The 20148-nt window shown below is 50.6% G+C and overlaps 8 protein-coding genes across 8 annotated transcripts; 5 read left to right on the forward strand and 3 right to left on the reverse strand.

The window, feature by feature from the left end:
• Positions 1–160: 160 nt before the first annotated feature.
• LTR84_006563 (uncharacterized protein) lies at positions 161–1947 on the forward strand (the record flags this gene model as incomplete). Its single annotated transcript, XM_064850124.1, has 2 exons — positions 161–647; positions 743–1947. The coding sequence occupies 2 exons, from the start codon at positions 161–163 to the stop codon at positions 1945–1947; spliced, it is 1692 nt and encodes a 563-aa protein (XP_064703011.1).
• A 421-nt stretch (positions 1948–2368) lies between these two features.
• Positions 2369–3949, forward strand: LTR84_006564 (uncharacterized protein; the record flags this gene model as incomplete). The annotated part of the gene is made up of 1 exon (XM_064850125.1): positions 2369–3949. One exon carries the CDS (start codon positions 2369–2371, stop codon positions 3947–3949), a length of 1581 nt encoding a protein of 526 aa, XP_064703012.1.
• An 841-nt stretch (positions 3950–4790) lies between these two features.
• LTR84_006565 (uncharacterized protein) lies at positions 4791–8281 on the forward strand (the record flags this gene model as incomplete). The annotated part of the gene is made up of 3 exons (XM_064850126.1): positions 4791–5334; positions 5391–5659; positions 6053–8281. The coding sequence occupies 3 exons, from the start codon at positions 4791–4793 to the stop codon at positions 8279–8281; spliced, it is 3042 nt and encodes a 1013-aa protein (XP_064703013.1).
• Positions 8282–8475: 194 nt separating this feature from the next.
• Positions 8476–10402, reverse strand: LTR84_006566 (uncharacterized protein; the record flags this gene model as incomplete). The annotated part of the gene is made up of 2 exons (XM_064850127.1): positions 8476–10050; positions 10397–10402. 2 exons carry the CDS (start codon positions 10400–10402, stop codon positions 8476–8478), a joined length of 1581 nt encoding a protein of 526 aa, XP_064703014.1.
• Positions 10403–10587: 185 nt separating this feature from the next.
• Positions 10588–10917, reverse strand: LTR84_006567 (uncharacterized protein; the record flags this gene model as incomplete). The annotated part of the gene is made up of 1 exon (XM_064850128.1): positions 10588–10917. The coding sequence occupies one exon, from the start codon at positions 10915–10917 to the stop codon at positions 10588–10590; it is 330 nt and encodes a 109-aa protein (XP_064703015.1).
• Positions 10918–12472: 1555 nt separating this feature from the next.
• On the forward strand, positions 12473–14788 carry LTR84_006568 (uncharacterized protein; the record flags this gene model as incomplete). Its single annotated transcript, XM_064850129.1, has 1 exon — positions 12473–14788. The coding sequence occupies one exon, from the start codon at positions 12473–12475 to the stop codon at positions 14786–14788; it is 2316 nt and encodes a 771-aa protein (XP_064703016.1).
• Positions 14789–15001: 213 nt separating this feature from the next.
• LTR84_006569 (uncharacterized protein) lies at positions 15002–15871 on the reverse strand (the record flags this gene model as incomplete). The annotated part of the gene is made up of 1 exon (XM_064850130.1): positions 15002–15871. The coding sequence occupies one exon, from the start codon at positions 15869–15871 to the stop codon at positions 15002–15004; it is 870 nt and encodes a 289-aa protein (XP_064703017.1).
• A 1651-nt stretch (positions 15872–17522) lies between these two features.
• LTR84_006570 (uncharacterized protein) lies at positions 17523–18148 on the forward strand (the record flags this gene model as incomplete). The annotated part of the gene is made up of 2 exons (XM_064850131.1): positions 17523–17592; positions 17643–18148. 2 exons carry the CDS (start codon positions 17523–17525, stop codon positions 18146–18148), a joined length of 576 nt encoding a protein of 191 aa, XP_064703018.1.
• Between the last annotated feature and the right edge of the window lie 2000 nt (positions 18149–20148).

Genomic DNA, 20148 nt, shown 5'->3' on the forward strand with positions numbered 1-20148 from the left:
GCGCTGACATGTAAGCTTAAAGATAGCGACAAGTGGTGGAGAAGAAACAGTACGGAGTATTTTGTTTCTGGAATATAGATAGGCGAAGGCAGGCCCTCATGGTTCTGATATTGGCAATTCCCATTCATTTCCTTCTGCTGCTGCATCAGTATATGCCACCATGGCTTCAATCATTTCTGCATCTCCCGGTTCCTTCATTAATACATATTTTACATCCAACAACACATCCGACCAGCTTCTTTCCAAGTTCGGCAATAACACACTCACTTCCACCTCCAAATGGGTCACACTCGTTCTACTCCTCATCTCACCCCTCGTCATTAACTTTTTGAGATATCTTTTGTTCAAGGACAAGCCACCTCAGGGGCTCAAACTAGTCCCAGGTCCACCTTCAACGATTCCTTATATTGGCAGAGTTGACATCGACCCGATAGCACCATGGAACTCCATGAAAAGGTGGTCAGACCAGTTCAACGGGATGTTCAGATTGACTGCCTGTGGTGAAATGCATATCTGGCTTGGAGACAACAAAGTCGCCCAAGAACTCTACTGCAACCGGGCTGCCAACTATTCTTCGCGGCCTGAAGTGGCTGCAGTGCCAGGTTCGGACTCTCAAGCTCAATATCTGCCATTGCTGGAGTACGGCGGTAAGTTGGATTCCAATCCTTGCTCGATCTGAGATGGACTCCCTTTTGGGACTGCTTGGAGATAAAATCCATCATACTGACGTAAAGACATCTAGACCATTGGCGAATGCAACGGAAGTTCGCACACACTTCACTCAACGTGTCTTACAATAATCAATATTACGGATACATTACCCTCGAAGCAAAAAGATTTCTGTACAACCTGTTGAAAGATCCGCGCGATCATTACGGTCAGACCGATCGATTCTGTGGTCGCATTTCTGCCCGACTCTGCTATGGCAATCCCAACTCGGCCGCAGCACATTGTAAAAATGCCGCGGAATTCATTCCACAGATCTCGCCATCTGCCAGTGGCCCCATCACCAATATCCTTCCATTCCTCGGTGGTCTCCCTGAATGGATCAACTCGGCCAAAGTCCCTTGCCGACAACGGCGGGAACGTGAGGAGAGACTGTGGACCGGACTGATGGACCAAGTACGCAACGAGATGGATGCAGGAACCGCATCAGTCTCTTACGCGCGATCCTATTTTGAGCGGAAAGACGCAGCCGATAGCAATACCGGCAAGTCATTCGGCTTCGATGAACATGAAGCAGCCTACGCCGTAGGCATGCTTTGCACTGTCGCCATCTTCACCGTTGGAGGTCCTCTTTACTGCTTTTTCTTGGCCATGGTGCTCCACCCAGAGTGGCAGGATAAATGCCGTGCTGAGATCGATGCTGTCGTCGGCTCAGAGCGAATTGTGGAACTCAGTGATTCTCCAGATCTGCCTATCCTACGTGCCTGCATCAAGGAGTGTCTCCGCTGGAGACCACCAGTCCCACTCGGCGTTCCTCGTCTTGTTCAACAGGACGATGAGTACGAAGGCTTCTTCATTCCCAAGGGCGCAGTTGTCCACGCCATTGACCTTTCTATGGCTCGTGACCCTGAACGATATCCCGACGCCGAAACATATAACCCTGGCCGATGGCTCGAGAAGGAGTTCCCGACCTACCAAGAACCCCTGACCGTCTACCCTCGATTACTCGGACACCACGGCTTTGGTCGAGGTCGCCGTATGTGTCCCGGTATTGAGATCACAGAGGCTGAGCTATTGGTCGGATGTGGATCGTTGCTCTGGGCGTTCACAATGAAACCTAACATCGGAAAGGATGGCCAGCCACAATGGCCCGATTCGAAATACTTTACGAGCAATGTCATTGGCGGTCCTCTGCCATTCGAATTTGACCTGAAAGTCAGGAATGAGCAACGCAAGGCCAAGATCGAGGAGCTTTATAGACTGAACGAGCATTTATACTGACGAGAGGGTATTCGAACGTCGCAACTGTATCATATAGTGGCATAGGGAAAGCGCTCGTCAAGATTTAAAATTAATATTGCTAGGTTATTTTGTTCCACAATCTTTTATTTCTTCAAGTCCTGGATTCATCCTATCTGGAGGTATACATGATGATAGCCTAATAAGTGGCTGAATTCTGACTTGCAAAAAATTCCTCTGCTCCGTGGCATTTAAGCCTAGGAATTGTGTCTTTGCCTCGGTTCGCCATTGTGCGTGCAAGTAAAATCCTCAAAGGAAATTCTGCGCAACGCGATTATTTATCTCCATACCAATGACAGCGTCATTGATTAATCAAACGAAAATCATTTGTAAAACCTCGCGACCATTTGCGTAAAACCGCAGGACAGTACGGTGATCAATTCATGGATTCGCCAAAGCCATCATGTCTTTGCACTGGATCGAATCCATTGATATTCTGATCAATAAATATTTGGAGCCGACTCTACGGCCTGAACTTCATCCAATACCGGGCACGCAACCTCTATCATTCATCGCCGCCATTCTGCCACCGACAATTTACTATTTCGCACTACTCCTCTTAGCCCCAGCCCCTCCACCGTGTGTAGATTCTCTTCCTGCAAAGATAGCCCGGAATACACTTGCGGTGGTCGCATGTGTGCTTTTTATCCGGCTTTCTCTTTGCTACCACGTTCCACAGAGCATCGGGTTAACGTATCAGCTTGGCTTGGTGTCGCTCTACGGGGCATGCCGCGTTGTCGATGCCTTTTTCATCAGTCCCTATCTCTTTGGACATATTCCAAGGCGAGTGCAGTATCAGCATAGGGCAAGGCCTGAAACACGGGATGATGGGCCTCACTCTGCATTGAGGGATTGGACGGATGGAGGCGTCACAGATCCTTTTACTTTTGAGCGCAAATCACGCATTAGTCATGGAGCTGTTGTGCTTGAAGACACAAGTTCATCGGCCACCCGTCATGGAAGCAATGATGACAGCAAGCATGACATGGGTAGTGCAGCGCCGATACCTCGTGGCAGGGCACTTTCCTTCGAGATGTTACGACGGTCAATCAGCGGCCCAGACCCTCAACCCGTGTACGAGATTGCCACGACGGAGAGAGGATGGCCAAGGACCATCTCTGACCGAGCAGCTTGGGCTCTCGAACTCGAGCTCAGTATGCGCGGGGTCGGCTTTACTTGGACTACCGCAGATGTTCGACATACGAGGAAAACATGGCTTCCTGGTGTCGCGAATCGGATTCACAGTATCCTTGTGCACGTTCTCCCAGTCCTGTTGGTCAGCTGGGTTACCATCAAATCGGTTTACACTCGCTTCCTCCTCAACCCCGAGGGGAATTCTCTTGATGCTAGCGCAGATCTCTTCGACACACGGCTCCCTATCCACGTTCAGCTATATCTGACGGCGGCACTCGGTGCATTCCTCATGTCTGCATTTTCTCTAGGTCATTCCTTATTCGCGATAATGCTGAGTCCACTTGCACCGTCACCACTGGCATTCTTTCCTCCGCTCTACACTACTCGAATCTGGAAGATCACATCAGTGCGGCAATTTTGGTCATTTGGCTGGCATCGCTTGTTCGCGCGACTCTTCCTCGTCTATGGAGTCTGGCCGGGACAATGGGTCGAGAGAAAATTAACGGGCAAGAAGGAAAGCGAACCTGCAGATATCGGGAAAGTCCTTGGAGGCTTCCTGTCTAGTGCGTTTGTCCACAGTTACTCCGTCAGAGGAGTCCTGGGCGGCAAGTGGTCCGATGCACTCGGGGAAGCTCATTTCTTTGCTCTCAATGGGCTAGCTGTTATAGCCGAAGAAGTAGTGATACGTTACGTTCGAAGCTGGAGGCGACGACATGCGAAGCCATATTCCATGTGGTATGATCCCTGGATTGGAAGAATCTGGTGGACTGGGATCGTGCTGTGGACCGGCAGAAATTTTGCTAGAGGTTGGGTAAAGGCGAGTTTGGTCCGGGAAATGGCGTTTATGTAGAGTTGGGCAGCGATCAATATTTAGTACTCGCGCATGCTGATGGCATAGACACTTTGTAGAATTGACTGGCCACCTAGGTAGCTAGTACTTATCTACCACTGGCGTGCCTGGCGGGCTGTTCAGACATTAGTGACTCACGACCACTAAGACTATTTAGTTCCGGTCTAAGGCACATGCAGAACTAGCGTACCTCTTCCGACCCCAACGGCAGGTTGCCCGATAGCTAAATTTGACAGAACTCCGAGATCTCCATTCTGAATCCTCACCTGGCTCATACATATAACATGGTCATGGAAGAATGACTCCTTGAAGTCTCAGGCGCCCGATCCGGCCCCTCTGGACCTGGAACATATGGCAACATATACTGGTGCTCAAGCGAGAAAGTCTGTGCGAAGATGTATGACAACAACAAGGTAGGTGATCATTGGCCTTGCGGCAGCTCCTTTTGACAGCAGGGCACTTGCCTCGCCAGTCTCGGCGGTCATCACGAAGCATGACTTCCCTGATTTGACAGTGTTGGTTCCATGCCTTCACTTCCAAGCTATTTAGGTGCTCTTGCCTCGTATATCCCAGCTCCTACGAGACTGTCAATCATCCTGATCTCAGGCAGGACGCTCTTGCCCACGATGGGATATTCGCAAACCTTTGGCTCACGCCGCGTCACTTGATGTTTTCTTCCATACTTTGCACCTTTCTTTGGATGATAGTATCCTGCGTTGAGTGCCAATGTCGATGGGGTAGCATTCTCTGAAGAATAGGCTAGCGAAGTTATGATCTTGCAGCTTCCCTCCACCACCTAGCATTCTTCGTGGCATGCGCCGAGGAGTGGTCACCTCAAGAAATGTCCTGGAAGCTTGCGGAGTTGCGATGGCGTCAGGAAGCTGGATTGAAGGATCATTATGATATCGAGACTCTCAACAGGACAAGGGTAGATCTGCCTGATGTCTGGTCTTCGAGGTACAGGGATCGCTTGCAGTCAGTGACTGGAAATGATTTCACGGCTGCCAAAGTTTGGTCATCGCTTTCTTGGGACCGTCCTCGCAATGCACATCTTGATCAAGATCCTTCTTCGGCGATGTTCCAAGGTTTGAGTGGGCAAGTAGGACCGGATCTTGATACATCGGAATATCACAGCCCGCATCTTTCGGCCTCTTCTACGACACCACTACTCCTCAATGTCCCAAGAACGAGATCAACCTTCAGTTTCAGTGCTGTCGGAGTGTCGCATTTGAATGATCCAGACGCCAAGCTCGCCATATTTCCTCATCGCGAGGAACCTTGCACTCAAGTTTCTCATTCTTCGCCTTCTTTGTCAACTAAGTCATCCATAACTCGAGGTATTGCGTTTGGGGCTTATATCGGCAATAGCACACCACATAGGCAAGGTCAGTGTATATGCCGTCTCAAATATTGTACTCATTTCTCTGACACTCAAACACAGGAAGCCCAGCTACTACTTCTACAAAGTGCCTCATCAAGCCAAAGAATACTTTAATTGACTCTCCGCAATCAAAATCTGATGCCGTGGATCAGATTTGTCTCATATCAAAATCTCAATCCGATGGTTTCGTGCAGGCCGAAGTCAATCCGGAACATGTCTTTCGACAGCGAAGCAATGAAGAACGGAAGGGACAATTATCCCCCGATAATGGGCACCCGTCGATGGACAAGCAATACCCGACTGATTCACCACCCGGACCCCAGTTTAAGGTAAATGGGCATGAGTGTGATCAATTTATCGGACAAGAGATAAGCCACCCTTTTCCTCGTGACAGACTATCCAGGTCTGAGGCTTCATTGCTTGAGATAAGGAAGTCCACAAACTCGAGGATTTTAAACGAAACTCGAGCTGAAGGTCTCAGATTATCGCCACACAGTCAACGACGAACCATACGTCCGCTCTATCCCGATCTTCCCTCGGCGCATGCGAAGATCTTAGGAAGTTGCGACAAAGCTGATTCTCTGCAGACAAAGTCTGATTTCGATCTGCGGTTCCCTTTGGCGTGTTCAGTCTCGTCAGAGGAAGTAGATGAAAGGGAAAATCTGGCTGACCATCCAATCCAAAATACCTCAATACCTCTGCGAGATTTGACACGAAGGGAGGTATTATCAGCGCAAGGGGTTCTTCACGAGGCTGAGTATCATCAGGAATCAACTGCCGTATTCGAAACCTCTGAAATTTCCGAAGAAATGACTCAGGGTCAACGAGAATCAATTACTCTAGACGAGATTGTCTCCCAATACGTTGATCGAAGCCCGCCGAGAACCTCGCCCCATCATCGCATCAGCTACCATCAAGCTCTCAGGGATATCGAAGATCGAACCCATAATCAGACATGGGGCTGTCATCATCATGGACAGACAAGTACACTTGAATTCCGCTGCCATGAAAGCTGGCAGAGATCCCAGTCAGTATTACCAACAGATCTGTCCGCCGACCCTGTCTCCCCTGTGATCACACCCAGAACTCTACACAACACTCCGATCAATCATCTCGGTCAAGAAATTGAACCCGAGGACAATAATGATGAATGGCAAGGTACACCGCACAGTAGTCGATGCGGGTTCTTGACACCCTCGAAGATGCGCTTTCGCCTTACGAAACAGGACACAACGGAAGCGGGACATTCAAGCGGTGCAATTGGGAGAAGTCCTGTGTCACCTTGGGACCCATTTCGAAGATCAACCTCAAAACACCGACAAGGACGACTGTACCAAGGCGATTTATTGCAGCACATGCAGGGACGTACACCGGTAGTGGGACAAACAAGCAAAGACATGATTGTCGAATCTGCCTTCAGTCCCGTGGCGCGGAGAGATAGAACTCGTATGCAAAAGATCACTGTTCCGCCTTCCAGTACCGAAGACTTTTCTTCTCGTACCAATAGGAGGCGTCTGGGGGTCAAAGAAGCGTCTTACTCAAGACCGCCAGCAGCATCCACGGTTGCATTGGAAATTAATGCTCCCAGCACATTACTAGTCAACACACCCAATAGCGCAGTCCCTTCCAGTTCTCTCCTGCCAGGGCCAAGCAATCGACCCTTGCCAGTTGCGGAATCGTCCAAGAGCGGAGATGAGACTGCTGATTCCAGATCTGGTGGAGGCCAAGTCATTCATTTCCAATCGAGTCTCTTTGAAGACCAACCAAATGATACCTCCCACTTGGCATTGCAAGCGGCCGCTCCTATAGCAACCCTTTGCATTGGTGAACACCGAAGTACAAGCACCAATGTGTCCTGTCAAGCAAATGACAGAGGCCTGAGACCATCCCCAAATCGAGGCTCAACCCTCAACATCAGCTCAACGATTTTCAAGCATGTACCGTCCGCTGAAACCTCATTGCAGCACCTCTGGCAAAGTGAAGAAAGCGATGACGATGGAGCTATATCACGTCTTCTTAGGGATAGTCGACCAGGCGAAAGAATGGCTAATGCGAAAAATCTTGGGAGATTGTCAGAGGTCAGTGAAACCGACATTGGCATCAAAGCTGCTGGGAGCAGTTTAGCAGACTATTCATCAAGTGTGACGCCAACAAGCCGGAGGTGGAAAATAGGGCCTGGAATTGACGATACAGGAATAATGGCAACTGATGTTGACGCAGATGCAGGCGAAACCAGGAGCGCTGCTGGGCCAAGCTTGATAACGTTTGCGCCTCCTCACCAAGCGAGGCTGGAGAACAGCAGTAGCTATGCAGCGCTCAACCGAGTCGAGTCTGGACATGGAACATTGATTTCCAACAACAGCACTTCAGCATCGTTGCTCCCACGCTCAAGCCACTATCCTCGCAGGAAGGCAAAAGGTCATGAGATCCACGCAGGAAATAAATGCCCCAAATTTCCCTTGACTGCGGAACAACTTGCAAGGGAAGCAAACGGCACAGGTCGGATACCATATGAGCGGCTTGAGTTACTTAGCAATGGTGAATGGTTGGAACGAGGTTGGTGCTCGGTACATCGACGTAACGAATTCAGCTACGCCACGCTGACCGCCGCGAAACCTCAAGATGATCAGCAAGAGGCCTTTAAAGGACAGCATCAGGCCGGCAGATTTCTCCTAGGGCTGGGTGTGGCACTATACTTCGTTGGAGGATTCGTCTTGATCCATGACATAGGTCAACAGGGGATACTATCTCAAACGGCCATGAGAGAAGTAGTGCGAGAGGCATCGGCTTTTCGGGAAAAGAGCATGGGTGACGATGCAGGAGGTGCGTACCCTGTGCATCGCGTCGAAGCTGAGGTGGCGCGCATGGTGGAGAGGGCAGGGATGGGAGCTGCCTTGTTGGTATTACTTGCCTGTTACGCGGTCTGCGTATGGGCTGCTATTGTGTCGTAGTTGGCTCGCTCATGACTATAGTGAACAGCATAGAACAGTCGAGAACGATCGTTGTCACTATCATTGATATGTGAGAAGTAAGGATTTCGAGAAAGGTCTCTGCTAAATCAAAGAGAGACATGATACTTTCATCTTATACTGTACATGAATGCAAAACTGCGAATTACTCGCTATGGAAAAGCATCGCAATCAAGTCAAATCTTTTTCTGATCCGAGACATACCCCAGCGCCTGACCAACCTTAACCCTCTGGCCACGCTCGACGGCCCACGTGAACCCGCCGCCGTTCTGGCCCTTGCCTTCGCCCTCCGCAGCATCCACGCCTCCACCGCTCGGCGCCTCAAACACCAGCACAATACTACTGCCCAGCCTGAAGCCGCCCATCTCCTCGCCGCGGCGCAGGGCATGGCCGCCAAGCACGCGACTCGCGCGCTCGTACGTCGCCTCGCTGAAGCCCGAGTACGGCTCGCCGCGCTCGGCGGCCAAGGCGGCCTGCCGGTCCGCCTCGGTGTCGGTGGTCAGGCTGTTGGTGCGCAGCTCCTTGTCGAAGTTCACGACGATTGAGCCCACATTCGTCGCGCCCACGGCCGTGTAACTGAAAAACCCGTGTTTCCAGCGTCCGAGTAAGACGACGCGCTCGTTGAGTGTGAATAGGCCCGGGAGTGTGCGTTGCACGTACGGCGAGACTGAGTATAGCTCGCCTGCGAAGTGTCGGCGGATGGAGCAGACCCAGGATGCGGGCGAGTGGAAGCGGTGGTAGTCGCCTGGGGCTAGGTAGACGACGATGTAGTAGAGTTTGTTGGGGGTGGTTGGGGTGGAGAACGGTGTCCACCATGGTTGGGTCGTGGCTAAGTCGGCTGAGACAGCGGCTTCAGATGAAGGCCGCGATTGTGTGGAGGCGTCTTGGGTCGTGGATTTAGATTGTGATTGAGATTGGGTACCGGAGAAGAGGTTCGATAGTGTGTAGGAGATGCCGTTGAGGTTGGCGAACTCTTCATCTTGTGAGATGGCTTTGGCCTCGGGGTCGTCGGAGGGGAGAGATTGCGGAGAGTTGTTGGTGTTGAAAATGTTGGAGGGTGCTTGTGGGTTGGGAGATGTGCCGTTGGGAGAGATAGAACCAAGGAGTGCATCGACGCTGTAGGTCATTCCTTTGACTTGCTCGACTTCGCCGTTTTCGATGGTTCCGAACTGAAGAACGCGGGCGTCGGCTGGGGAGAGGACGGCATTGGAGTTGGGGTCTAGAGGGCGCAAGCCAGGCTTGAGTTCTCGATAGAAGAAGGAGGCGAGATTTGGATAGACGTGTAGATCAGGTTCAGCAACCTCATCGAAGTTGACGCCGAAGATCCAGCCGTAGAGTTTGAAGCCCGGAACTCGTAGATAGTAAGGAATGGTGAGTTCATTGAAGCGACCCCAGACTCGAGATATCGCTTTGAGAGGGAGGGTGGACATGACTTGGACTTGCCAGCCTCCTCCCGAGGGATAGATTCGTTGTCTTTTGGGCGGTCGTTGTCCATCCGTCTCTGAATCTCCTTCTTGTGCACCACCTTCTCTCCGACGAATGCGAATGAATTGTAGAAGCCCGAGAAAGCCAATGCCTAGACCAACAGGGATAGGCTTCCATTCGACCTTAGTTTTCCTCCATGCTTTGCCCAGACGTTTACTGAAGCTCTCTTCTTCATGTTGCTCTTTTCTCCACTGTTGTCGAGTATGGGAGAATGTTCTTCGTTGGACCAGTTGTAATCTGATGGAGGCGCGGGGAATCGAGTGTGGCTGAGGGAGAGGGTAAGGGAAGAGAATGGAAGACCGGCGATAGAGACATGATCTCCCTACATGACTGCCGGCTGCCATGGTAGAGGTTTGTCTCCGGGTAGACAGTGGGATAAAGTCGAGGATGTGAGAAGAGGAGTTTGTGATGTGGTGTTGCAAAACACGAGCACATGGATTGAAGGTGAAGGTAAAGCTGCACTATGACGAAAGATAGTAGTTAGTGAGAGACTATACGGAGATTGGCTAGTGACTTTATAGCACCCAGTGATATCTTGATGACCTCTACACTAGTGCTACTAGCCGCAGTCTAAATGAATGCTTCAAGTTGGGTACAAGAAGCAGAGGTGACAGCCATGACAAGAGTTCATAGAATATACAAATTGATAGAAGAACTTTGGATCTTGATTCTAGATTGTAGATACTATGACTTTACGTTCGGAACTCCAGCATCAAAACCTGAGTCAACAATGACAATGCCCAAATTCCATGCTTCCTCACTAGTGCGCTTCCTACGTATCTCGATCGTCTGTCGACAGTTACCTAGGAAGATTTCCGGCACGCATACCATCGTCCCTGCAACTTGCCCGCGAAACTGAAACGCCCGGTGTCGAAAGTGTTAAAAGCATGAGCTGCTGTATCGCGGGATTGCCAGTCGTTGAAGTAAGCAATATAATCGCCGTTGTCGACAGTTGAGCCGAACCTGGGGAAAAGCTCGTTCATAGCAAGGTTGATGAGATCATTGGCGTTGACATCGACATTGGCATTGACCTCCTTCTCACTTCTCACAGATGCGACAAGGGAGTTGATATCGATTTCCTTGTGGGCGGGCTCGACTGGAGCAGCCTTGGCAGTCTGTGTGGTGGCGGACATCTTGGAGCTTGTGTTGGTGAGAAGAGTTTTGAGAGAATATGATAAGAAGCTTTGAAGAGGATATGATGTGTATCTGAGAGTCTGAGTTGAATTGAAAATGTGTTTTCTAGCCCATTAGAGAAGGGGAGGATCGATGCTTTAAATACCTTAAATGGCTGGCCCTCGAGAAGGGCCTCAGGCCGTTATGGCTTGGTGGCATCATCTGCATTGTCATGTTGTATAATCTATAATCTAGAGCAAAGCCACCCTGTAAGCAGATTCGCGAGACCTTGCAAATGCCGCCACGAGAGGTTGTCGAAGTTGAGATTGAGTGACGGGGTGGCCATGTTTGCTAGGACATTGCATATGTCGATACGAGATGGATGCTGTCGAAGAATCAATGGCAGTGGATGTCAGCGGGACTGATACCACGCATCACCTCTCTCCTATCTCGGTGAATGTCCATCGCACTGCCACCTAATGCAGTGTCTCGAAATGGTGTCTGTCCTTGGAGCAGCTGAGAAGGAGCTGGAAATCAGCCGAGGTGCCACAAGCTTTGCGAAGCTTTGAGGCACCAATCCCTGTCTGGAACTTTATTTCCCCATGAAATGCAGTTGTTTAGTAACGCTGACATGCATGACTATTTCAGCTTGCTGAAGGACCTTTTTATTGTGGTCAGCAGTGACTCTTCGATTATTTGTATTTTGTCGTTGAATGAACTGTCGACTGGGATGTCCTGCAGAATTGGGCACTCGCTCGCCCTAGGGTTCACTCAATAGAGATTCTCTCTCCTACATACGCCCGGGATAGGTTGAAGTCCCTTCCACCAAGAGCAGGGATTTTGGCGTCCGTCCGAGGTATTATGCCGGGCGGCTGTGAAGATCACAAGATGAATAAATGATAGATTCGAAATCATCCCATACATTACGGCAGGATTCTCTGTTCTTCTGGGCATGAGGGTTTGTGGACGTATTGCGGACAGGCAAATTCCATGTCAGCGACATTGATATTTCAGGGTTAGAAATTTTGCTTCAACACTTTCACGAGAAGAGAAGAGATTGGCGGTGTAGCTTTATCGTTTGATGCAACGGTAGCTTCAACCATGTTAGAAAGGGTCGACTGAAGAAGTTTAGGTCTCGAGGCAATGCTGCTTTCGCAGGGAAAATGTACAATGGCGATTCTCGAGGCACATTCTTTAGCCATCAGAAGCTTACCACCTATGTACTCATAGCCCTCCACCAATTACTTTAGGTAGGCAGACATGGACGAAGTTGATGGTGTCTCTTGGAACTCAACTTCAACTGGGCGAAAGCAGGACCTTGGGGCTAGCCATATGTATACTAGCGCCGTGCTAACATCACTAGTCCCGTTCCATTCTACTAAACTGATTGACCTGCGTGTCATCCACTGGCTTCACTTTCACTGCACTCCAGACATTTCTTTGTAGGCTTCCTCAGCACTTGCTCCTATGCTGCAGAAGGGTACCACCATGTCCAAGATCCCTTCTCGTTTCACTTTCTCGACCTCCAAGTGCCTGTCATAATCTCACTCTCCCCCTTCATCATCAACCCCAAATATGGCTGAGAATGCAGGCAATCCGCCAGCTACGACATCCTCCTCATCTCCGCCTCCGCCTACTTCTATGGACTCTGATCATGTCAACTTACAATTGGCATATATGGTTACGGGAAATCCCAGACCAACCCATTCGCTCGGGCGGATCGCTCTCACTACTACCGTTGCATCACTCAGGGACCGAATTCAATCCGAGTTGCCCGAGCATCCATCTCCGCAGTCACAACGTCTCATCTATCGGGGCCATGCATTGATGCGGGATGAGGCCACGTTGAGGCAAGTTCTGAGATTAGAAAATGGTAGCCCTTCTGGGCCTCTACCCTATACAATTCAAATCATCATCAATTCAAGCCAACCTCCTGCTCCTGCTGCTATTCCTCAGCCACCAGTGACAGCCAGTTTTGTCAATGCCCCGCGTACTGCAACTCCTCCGGTAACGAGGTCGGCACCCAATCTCAATTCGATTGCTGCGATTCATGCCCAGAACCATGCTCAAGCACATGCACAAGCCCACGCTCAGGCTCATGCCCAGGCTCACTATGCCGGATTGCAGGAGGCCATCTCTCGCATTCAACAGTCCATCGAAACCAATGGAGCAGACCTTCGGTCTGTTCAGCAAAGAATAGCAATGCAACATCATAATCTGGGTGCTCCAACGCCCAGTCAGCAGAGTCAACCCAGAAATCCAGCACATGCTGGGGGCACATTACCAACGGCCGCATCGCCAGCACCACCCTCGGTGCCAGTAGCAGCACCCTTCCAAACCAATCAACCCGGGGTTCCCATACCTCTCCATCCAACTCAATTGCCTGCTGCCCTTCCTCCCAATGTACCGCCTTTTGAGCTGCACGCCGCTCTCAATGCTCCCGGGCGGGGTCTTGACCCTCTCCAGCAACATGGTATACCGGGTTTCTCGCAAATCATAGGAGGTCTTCACCCTCCTCAATTGCCCGGCCAGATCAACCCCAACCCACCTACCCATACTATGGCTCCTGGCATTACCCCATCTAACCCACAAATTCAAACGATGCAAGGTCCCAACGGGGAGCGTATGACAGTCATCAGCGATCAAGTATCCTTCCGAATTCCCATTCAACGGCCTGCTTCTGCGCCAGGTCAAGCGCCACCCAGAAATCAACAAAATCGAAGCCCTATCCCCATCCTACAACCCAACAATCTTGCAGAGAGAACTATGCCCCAGGTTCAACAGCAGCCCGCCCTTCTACCCTCTTTACCATTTCACTTACCGATGCCCTTCTCTTCTACACACACGATGCAACCCCAGCCAGCGAGACCTACCGCATGGATTCTGTCATCTCCAGCTGGTCCGCAAGCCTTCTTGTTCTCTCCGAACCATGGCTACTTCTCTTCCACCAACCCGATCGCTCCTTCCGTCAATGCCGTGTCACAACCCAGCTCTACAGCTACTCAAGCCAATGCGAGTGACGCCACCCAAGCCACGAACTCCACAGCAGCAGTAGCCGGGATTACTGGTGAGCCTGCTCAGATTAATGACAATCCGAATCGGGCCTTGATTCCTCAAGAACCAAGGGCTGGAGCAGCAGTTGCTCAAGCTCCACAGAACCCCCAGGACAATGATCTCTTTGCTCTCATTATTCAACGCGGTTGGCTATTTCTTAGACTGTATCTATTTATGTTTGTCTTTTCCGATCAAGGCACCTGGAAACGTTGGCTCATGATTGTCCTTGCCGCCGTTATATGCCTTCAGCCTAGAGATGGGCCTTTGACACGCGGTCTTGCGGCGGCTCGTCAATATTTTGACAATCTCATCGGTCCGGCCACACCTCGTCCACAACCCGAGGCTGCGCAAAGACGTCCAGACCGAGGCGGACAAAGAGGTGCCGAGGTCGAGCAGGGCAATCAAAGACCAGCCAATGTTCGTGGTGCCGTTCAGATGACACCAGAAGAGGCTGCTGCTCGTCTGATACGGGAACACCAAACCCAAAATCCCAGCATTTGGAGAGAAGCTTTCCATCGTGTTGAACACAGTGTAGCCTTGTTCCTGGCGAGTTTGATACCAGGAGTGGGTGAACGCCATGTTAGGGCTAGAGAAGAGGCAAGACGGTTGGCTCAGCAGCTAGAAGATGAGGAAAGACAGCGAGCAGAGGAGGCGGCGGCGACAGTGCCGACACAGCCTGAGGATAACCACGGTGCTCCGTCTGTTGAGCCATCAGACACGAACGTGACAAATTCAGAACCCAAGGTGGAAAGGCCCAACGACCCAGGGACTTCAAGTGGAGTCGAACTACGGGAAGCCACAGCAGCAGGAGGAGAACTGCGCAATAGGCCAACATGAGATCCCGTTTGTGCCGACGATGGTACTTTCGTTTGTGTTTGACGAGAAACCATGCCCAATGGACTCTGATACCCGATGAACATTGGCGTGGGGCTTGTGTATTATCATCTCATGAGGGGAATGTACTAATATATGTGCTTCTATCCCATCCAGCCTAGACCAATGTATGATCATATTTCGGACTGTCATCCTTGTTGCCCTCGAATCCCCACATCACGAAAGCTGACCCGCAAGACTCCCACCCCGGCCCAGCCTCGACCTCCGCTTCTCCTTCTCCTTGCCCTTCCCCTGCCCCTCCAGCGGATTCCTCCGCTCCCACTCCTCATCAGCCTTGAACGCCTGGACGGCAACGTCCAGCTGATAATCACTCGCCTTGAGATACAGGGTGGCGACGGCATAATCCGCACACTTCGTAGCGACCATCCACCTGCGCAGCTTGGTCTTGCGCTCCTCCTCGTCCGGATCCGGCGGCACCGACAACGGCGGGCCGTCATAGTGCGACCGCGGGATCAACACCCACTTGCGGGCGGTGATCAGCCCGTCGGAAAACACATTGTTGTGCGCCCGCAGCACCGCCGCCGGCACGCCGTACGCGATCGACAGCGACGCGAGCGTGTCGTCCAGCCCCACGAAATGGACCGTGTCCTCGGTTTCCTCCTGTGACGGCGGCGCCGTATTCTGACTCTGCCCATCTACCCTCCGCTGCTGCATTTGTGTCCTCGACGACAGCTCATCGTACGCCGGCGGCGCATCCTCCCCTCCTTCTCCACCACTCGTCTCCGGCCCGCTCTTCGAATACGACGGCGGCAGCCGCAGTCCGTCCGGCGGCAATGCGCTGGGCCCGCTCGAGATCTGGCAGAACGGACAGTACGACTGGAACCGCGGGTTCGTGTGCTGGCACAACGCGCAGATGTCCCGGCCGCAGCAGGGGAGGCGTCGGGTGTAGAAGAGTGGTTTTTCGGATACTGGGTCGTAGGGGACTTTCGTCTTGGATAGCAGGGTTGCGCATGTGCAGCATACTGCTGTCGATGCTTGGGGGTCTGAGGGAGGGGAGGGCGTGCGTGTGGGTTTGGATTTGGTCATTTTGGGTATGATATAGTGGCACCAGCGACACAGACGTGGTACTATTTGCTTGATGGAGTGATCAACAAGTTGAGATGCTCTCTCGTATGGCGATGAGGCGAGACGAGATGAGACGATCGGATACGAAGTTTATGCGGAGGCCTGGCGTGGAATCGCCGCCCCATGGAAATCAATGATGTCAGCCCACGGCCGACTCCTTATCGATAAAGACCTCGGGCTCTTTACCAGTCCGGTGCCAATACTTCGTAGGTAGTTGTCCTTATGTATATATCCTTATTCATCGTCACACGCTTTCAAAACAGAAACCAATTCCTTGGTAGGTAGATAATTACCCCTACTAAGTAGTTATAGCGAGAACGCGAACTCTCCTATTTAACCCTCAGCAGCAGGGAACCGGCAAATCACGATAAGTTGATATCTATCAAAGCGTTACCTCACCAAGGAAACCGGCACACCAGATGGTACGCCCCTCGTCGTCGATGACGGTGAAAGCCAACGGATATCCGTCAAGGAACGCGGACAAAAAGGGCGTGCGCTGAACGCCTCGTACCGAAATTATTAGAGTTAGCACTTGATCCAACTTCGCCAACACGATCCTTCTGGACTTCAAAGTTCTGTGCTCTTCTTTTGGAAGAATCTCTCGACCTGTAATCGGACCACGATATGGCTGGCAATGACAACAGGATCTATACACCTGTGAAGCATGCTCCCATGTCCCCCTCAGTCGAAGATGGTAACCTTGAGACTGTTGGACGAGCTCATTATGAACCCTGCCCAGGCCGCTATAAACCCGGCTCTGATGCGAGCTGCTGGCTAGCTAGGGGTACGTGACAAAATAAATGAGCCTTTAAAGTGGGTAGATGTCATACTGGAAAGACTCAATTCATTTTGTCATGTAGCCTTAAGCCTAGCACGATTATATCAGGAATCAGACATGCGCCCGTCCTGATTTCTCAAATTTCCGCAGCGATAAGGTGACTAAAGTACCTAGGTTGTTGAGCTGCTCGTGGCTGCTGTACTAATTTTAGCCGAACGTTGTAGCTATGAGGTCATTTTGGACGTTCCCCTGAACTTTCAAGCCTGACCACACCCGAAAAATCGGCGGACCAATTCGTGGTGCGCGTCCGTCGGCGATGGTAGAAGCCACGGCAACTTCAAAATCCTCCAGCCATACAGGGCTCTCCAGAGTCATCGTATCTGAAATAAAGCTCGTCGTTTTCTCTCGAAATGCTGCCTTACTAATATATCAATTAAGTTAGACGAACATCCAAGACACCAAACCGGGGATTACATCTGTGTAGCGAGAAGGCGCGCTGTGTAATTCAAATCATTGTCGTATTCCCAGCCCACGTCGTAAACAACTTTTTTGTCGATTACACAGTCATGGCGTTTCTAAGGTAGTCGATGATGATCAACCCTAGCGAAGGAATTTGTATTCTCAAGCAATGAAGCCATGACTTTACGTTGTCTAGCTCTCGGAAAGAGACGCGCATATATATGTCTCTGATATTTTATTCCATCGAGAGACATCGATTCTTCAGACTCACGCCTACCTTAACTGCACGTCAACGGTAATCAAAGCTCCATTTCATTGATACAAACTCAGCGAACAGAATATCAGACTCGTCGAAGCCACAACCTGACTATCTCAATGGCTACTCAAACACCCGTCGAACAATTCAACTCCCTCCTGTCGTCATCTTCCATCCTGTTTGTAGTCTGTAAGTTATGTCTGGTTCCTCCTCGTCCCTGCCCAAATTAATCTCTTTAGTTTACCGCGGCCACTGGTGTCCCTTCTGCAGGGCCTACCTTCAGAGTCTCCAGAAACTCTCCCCGTCTATCACCGCCCTCGGCGGCAAAACTCTAACCGTCACATCTGAACCCGCCTCTTTTCTCTCTGAGACGCGCAAACTCTCCGGCTATCAAGGCGATGCAATCGTCGACACAGAAAATACGCTCGTGGGGTTGGTGAAAGAGAGGTACGGGCTTGAGGTCGCGGTGAGCGAGAAGAAGGGTTATGAGAATGGAATGGCTCAGCCGGCGATTTTGGTACTACGAGGAGAGAAGGGAGGAGAGATTGTAGGCCCAGAGCGCACCGTATTGGAGAAGTGGGCGATCATTCCGAGTGTCATGAACCTTGGAGGAGCGAGTGATAGGCCGGATCTGGAGCAGGTTTGGGACAATGTTAGGGCAAAGGTCGATGGGAAAGCTCGGATACACCAGGGTTACAAAACGACGGGCTTGTTAGGGATGTTGTGGGGGAAGTTTCTTGGTTGATTTAAAGGCATATTAGTAGAAGGGATTGGTTGCCTATTGTAAAGCGCTCTACCTAAGCCGATAGTGATCTATTCGAGAGGAGGTCTCGATATCGCGATATAGATAAACGGTGTGATACGAAGCTATGCGAAGCTAATTGACTACACTCGGACGTTCTATACGCTATCGCTACAACAATAGTAAAACAGTATGCCGTCCGAGCTCAACACCTCGCGCAGGGATTTATATCGTACGCTGTGCCGAAAGCGCCCCTACGCATCGCATTAAAGATGCATAGTGTGCAGATACTTACCTAGTAGAGTTGAATAGGACTTACAGTAAAAGTCAACTCCTTCTAAAAGACTATGAAGTAGGAGGACTCGGAGTCGGACTAATAGGGGTGGACTCTCCCAACGCTATTCGTGCCTAGATTAACCTTATCTCCACGACTGATGTCACTCAAATACACTTGCCTCAATTTGGCTATGCCGCTAAGCAACTTCTCTTCGGGCTCGGATGAATACCATTATAAGTGGATTCAACTGAAGTTGAGTCGGCAGTGAATTGCATGCAATGCGGGAATGAGCGATAATTCATTCTCGTCAGTCGCTGAGTGAAAGGTACGCCAGCAGAACTCTTGTTGACAAGCTATGTCCTAATTCAATGTGCATCTGGAATATAAAACACTCCTTTACCCATAATCGTCTTTCACTGCAAAACTCAGTACTCGATCCCCAAGAAGCCCTTCACAAGCATTATCGAAAGCAACCATCGCTTCATTGACCCTCGTATATCAAGTATATTCAATATGCCGCACCCAGCGTTCATCCACTCTACGCTCGGTCTAGCTATCATGCTATTCGGGTTCGGCTCCAATGCAATAATTCGTCCCGACGCACATCTAAGAAGCCTGGAGTTCCCAGTACACACTGAGCCTCAGCTCAGAAAGCTCAATCACGCCCTGATGCGGATTTGGGGGATTCGAAACATCTCATTTGCCTCCGTGCTTACCGCCATCTATGCCACGGGTGACCAAAAGCTGATGGGAAAGGCTTTGTGTGTTTCGATTATACTACCCATTATGGACGGACTGGTGAGTCGTTCACTGATCGGTGGTGGCGAATTACAGCATTGGATTTTCCCACCAATCCTCGGTTTTGTGGCAGCAGGCCTGTTCGGATGGTTTGATTGACAGTATTGGACACATGAATGCGCCGGAACGCAGGGGGTTTTCTCGGACTGTTTGGTGGATAACTTGTCCACAGAGATGAATGCAGCTTACGGTCCTCGAAACCTCGCGGATGAACCATTGGGATGAGCCGCAAATCATATCGTTCTCGACCCATGGGTTAACTGCGGATGTGCTGGTCAATACGGACACCCGTCTTCGCAGGGCCGTTTGACAAGACTTCTGACGCTGACGCTGGAGCTTGGAGTTTTGCAACCTTATTAAATCAGGTCATGTACCAAGAATTCTTCATACATGACAGCCCCGTCTATCATGCGTGCGCTTTGCGAGGGTTATGAGGTCGTGGAAGTTGGAGAGAATGTTGTAATTGTTGTATGGCTGTCCAATTCTTAATTCGAGTTTGATCTTGTTAGTTTGCAAAACTGGTATCAGGAGGTCGACAATGATTATGAGACTCCCTTTCGTTCAAGGACTGGAAGGCCATTGGGAATTCGAGCCGTAGGTGAGTTGCATGTTGCTAACAAACCGTTCATCCACCTCTATGTCGTTCAAGCCGTTCAGCCTCTCTTCATCAATAACTCAGTAAATGACATCAAGCCTCACTTTAACTTCATTTCTCGGGTTCTGCGACCACACTTTCACAGCTGAACCTTGATCAGCAAGCTCAACAATAAGTTCATCTCTAGAATCTACCTTTTCCGAGTACGTCAACAGACAGCACTACATCTACTGTCGACACCTCTAGCTCTACTACACCGACTTTAACCACAGCAGCGAAATCTCCGCCCACCTTATCGCTTACAATATTCTCAACTTCGACAATAACTTTAGA

The sequence above is a fragment of the Exophiala bonariae genome, assembly GCF_035927105.1.
Source record: "Exophiala bonariae strain CCFEE 5792 chromosome Unknown scaffold_25, whole genome shotgun sequence".
Taxonomy (NCBI): domain Eukaryota; kingdom Fungi; phylum Ascomycota; class Eurotiomycetes; order Chaetothyriales; family Herpotrichiellaceae; genus Exophiala; species Exophiala bonariae.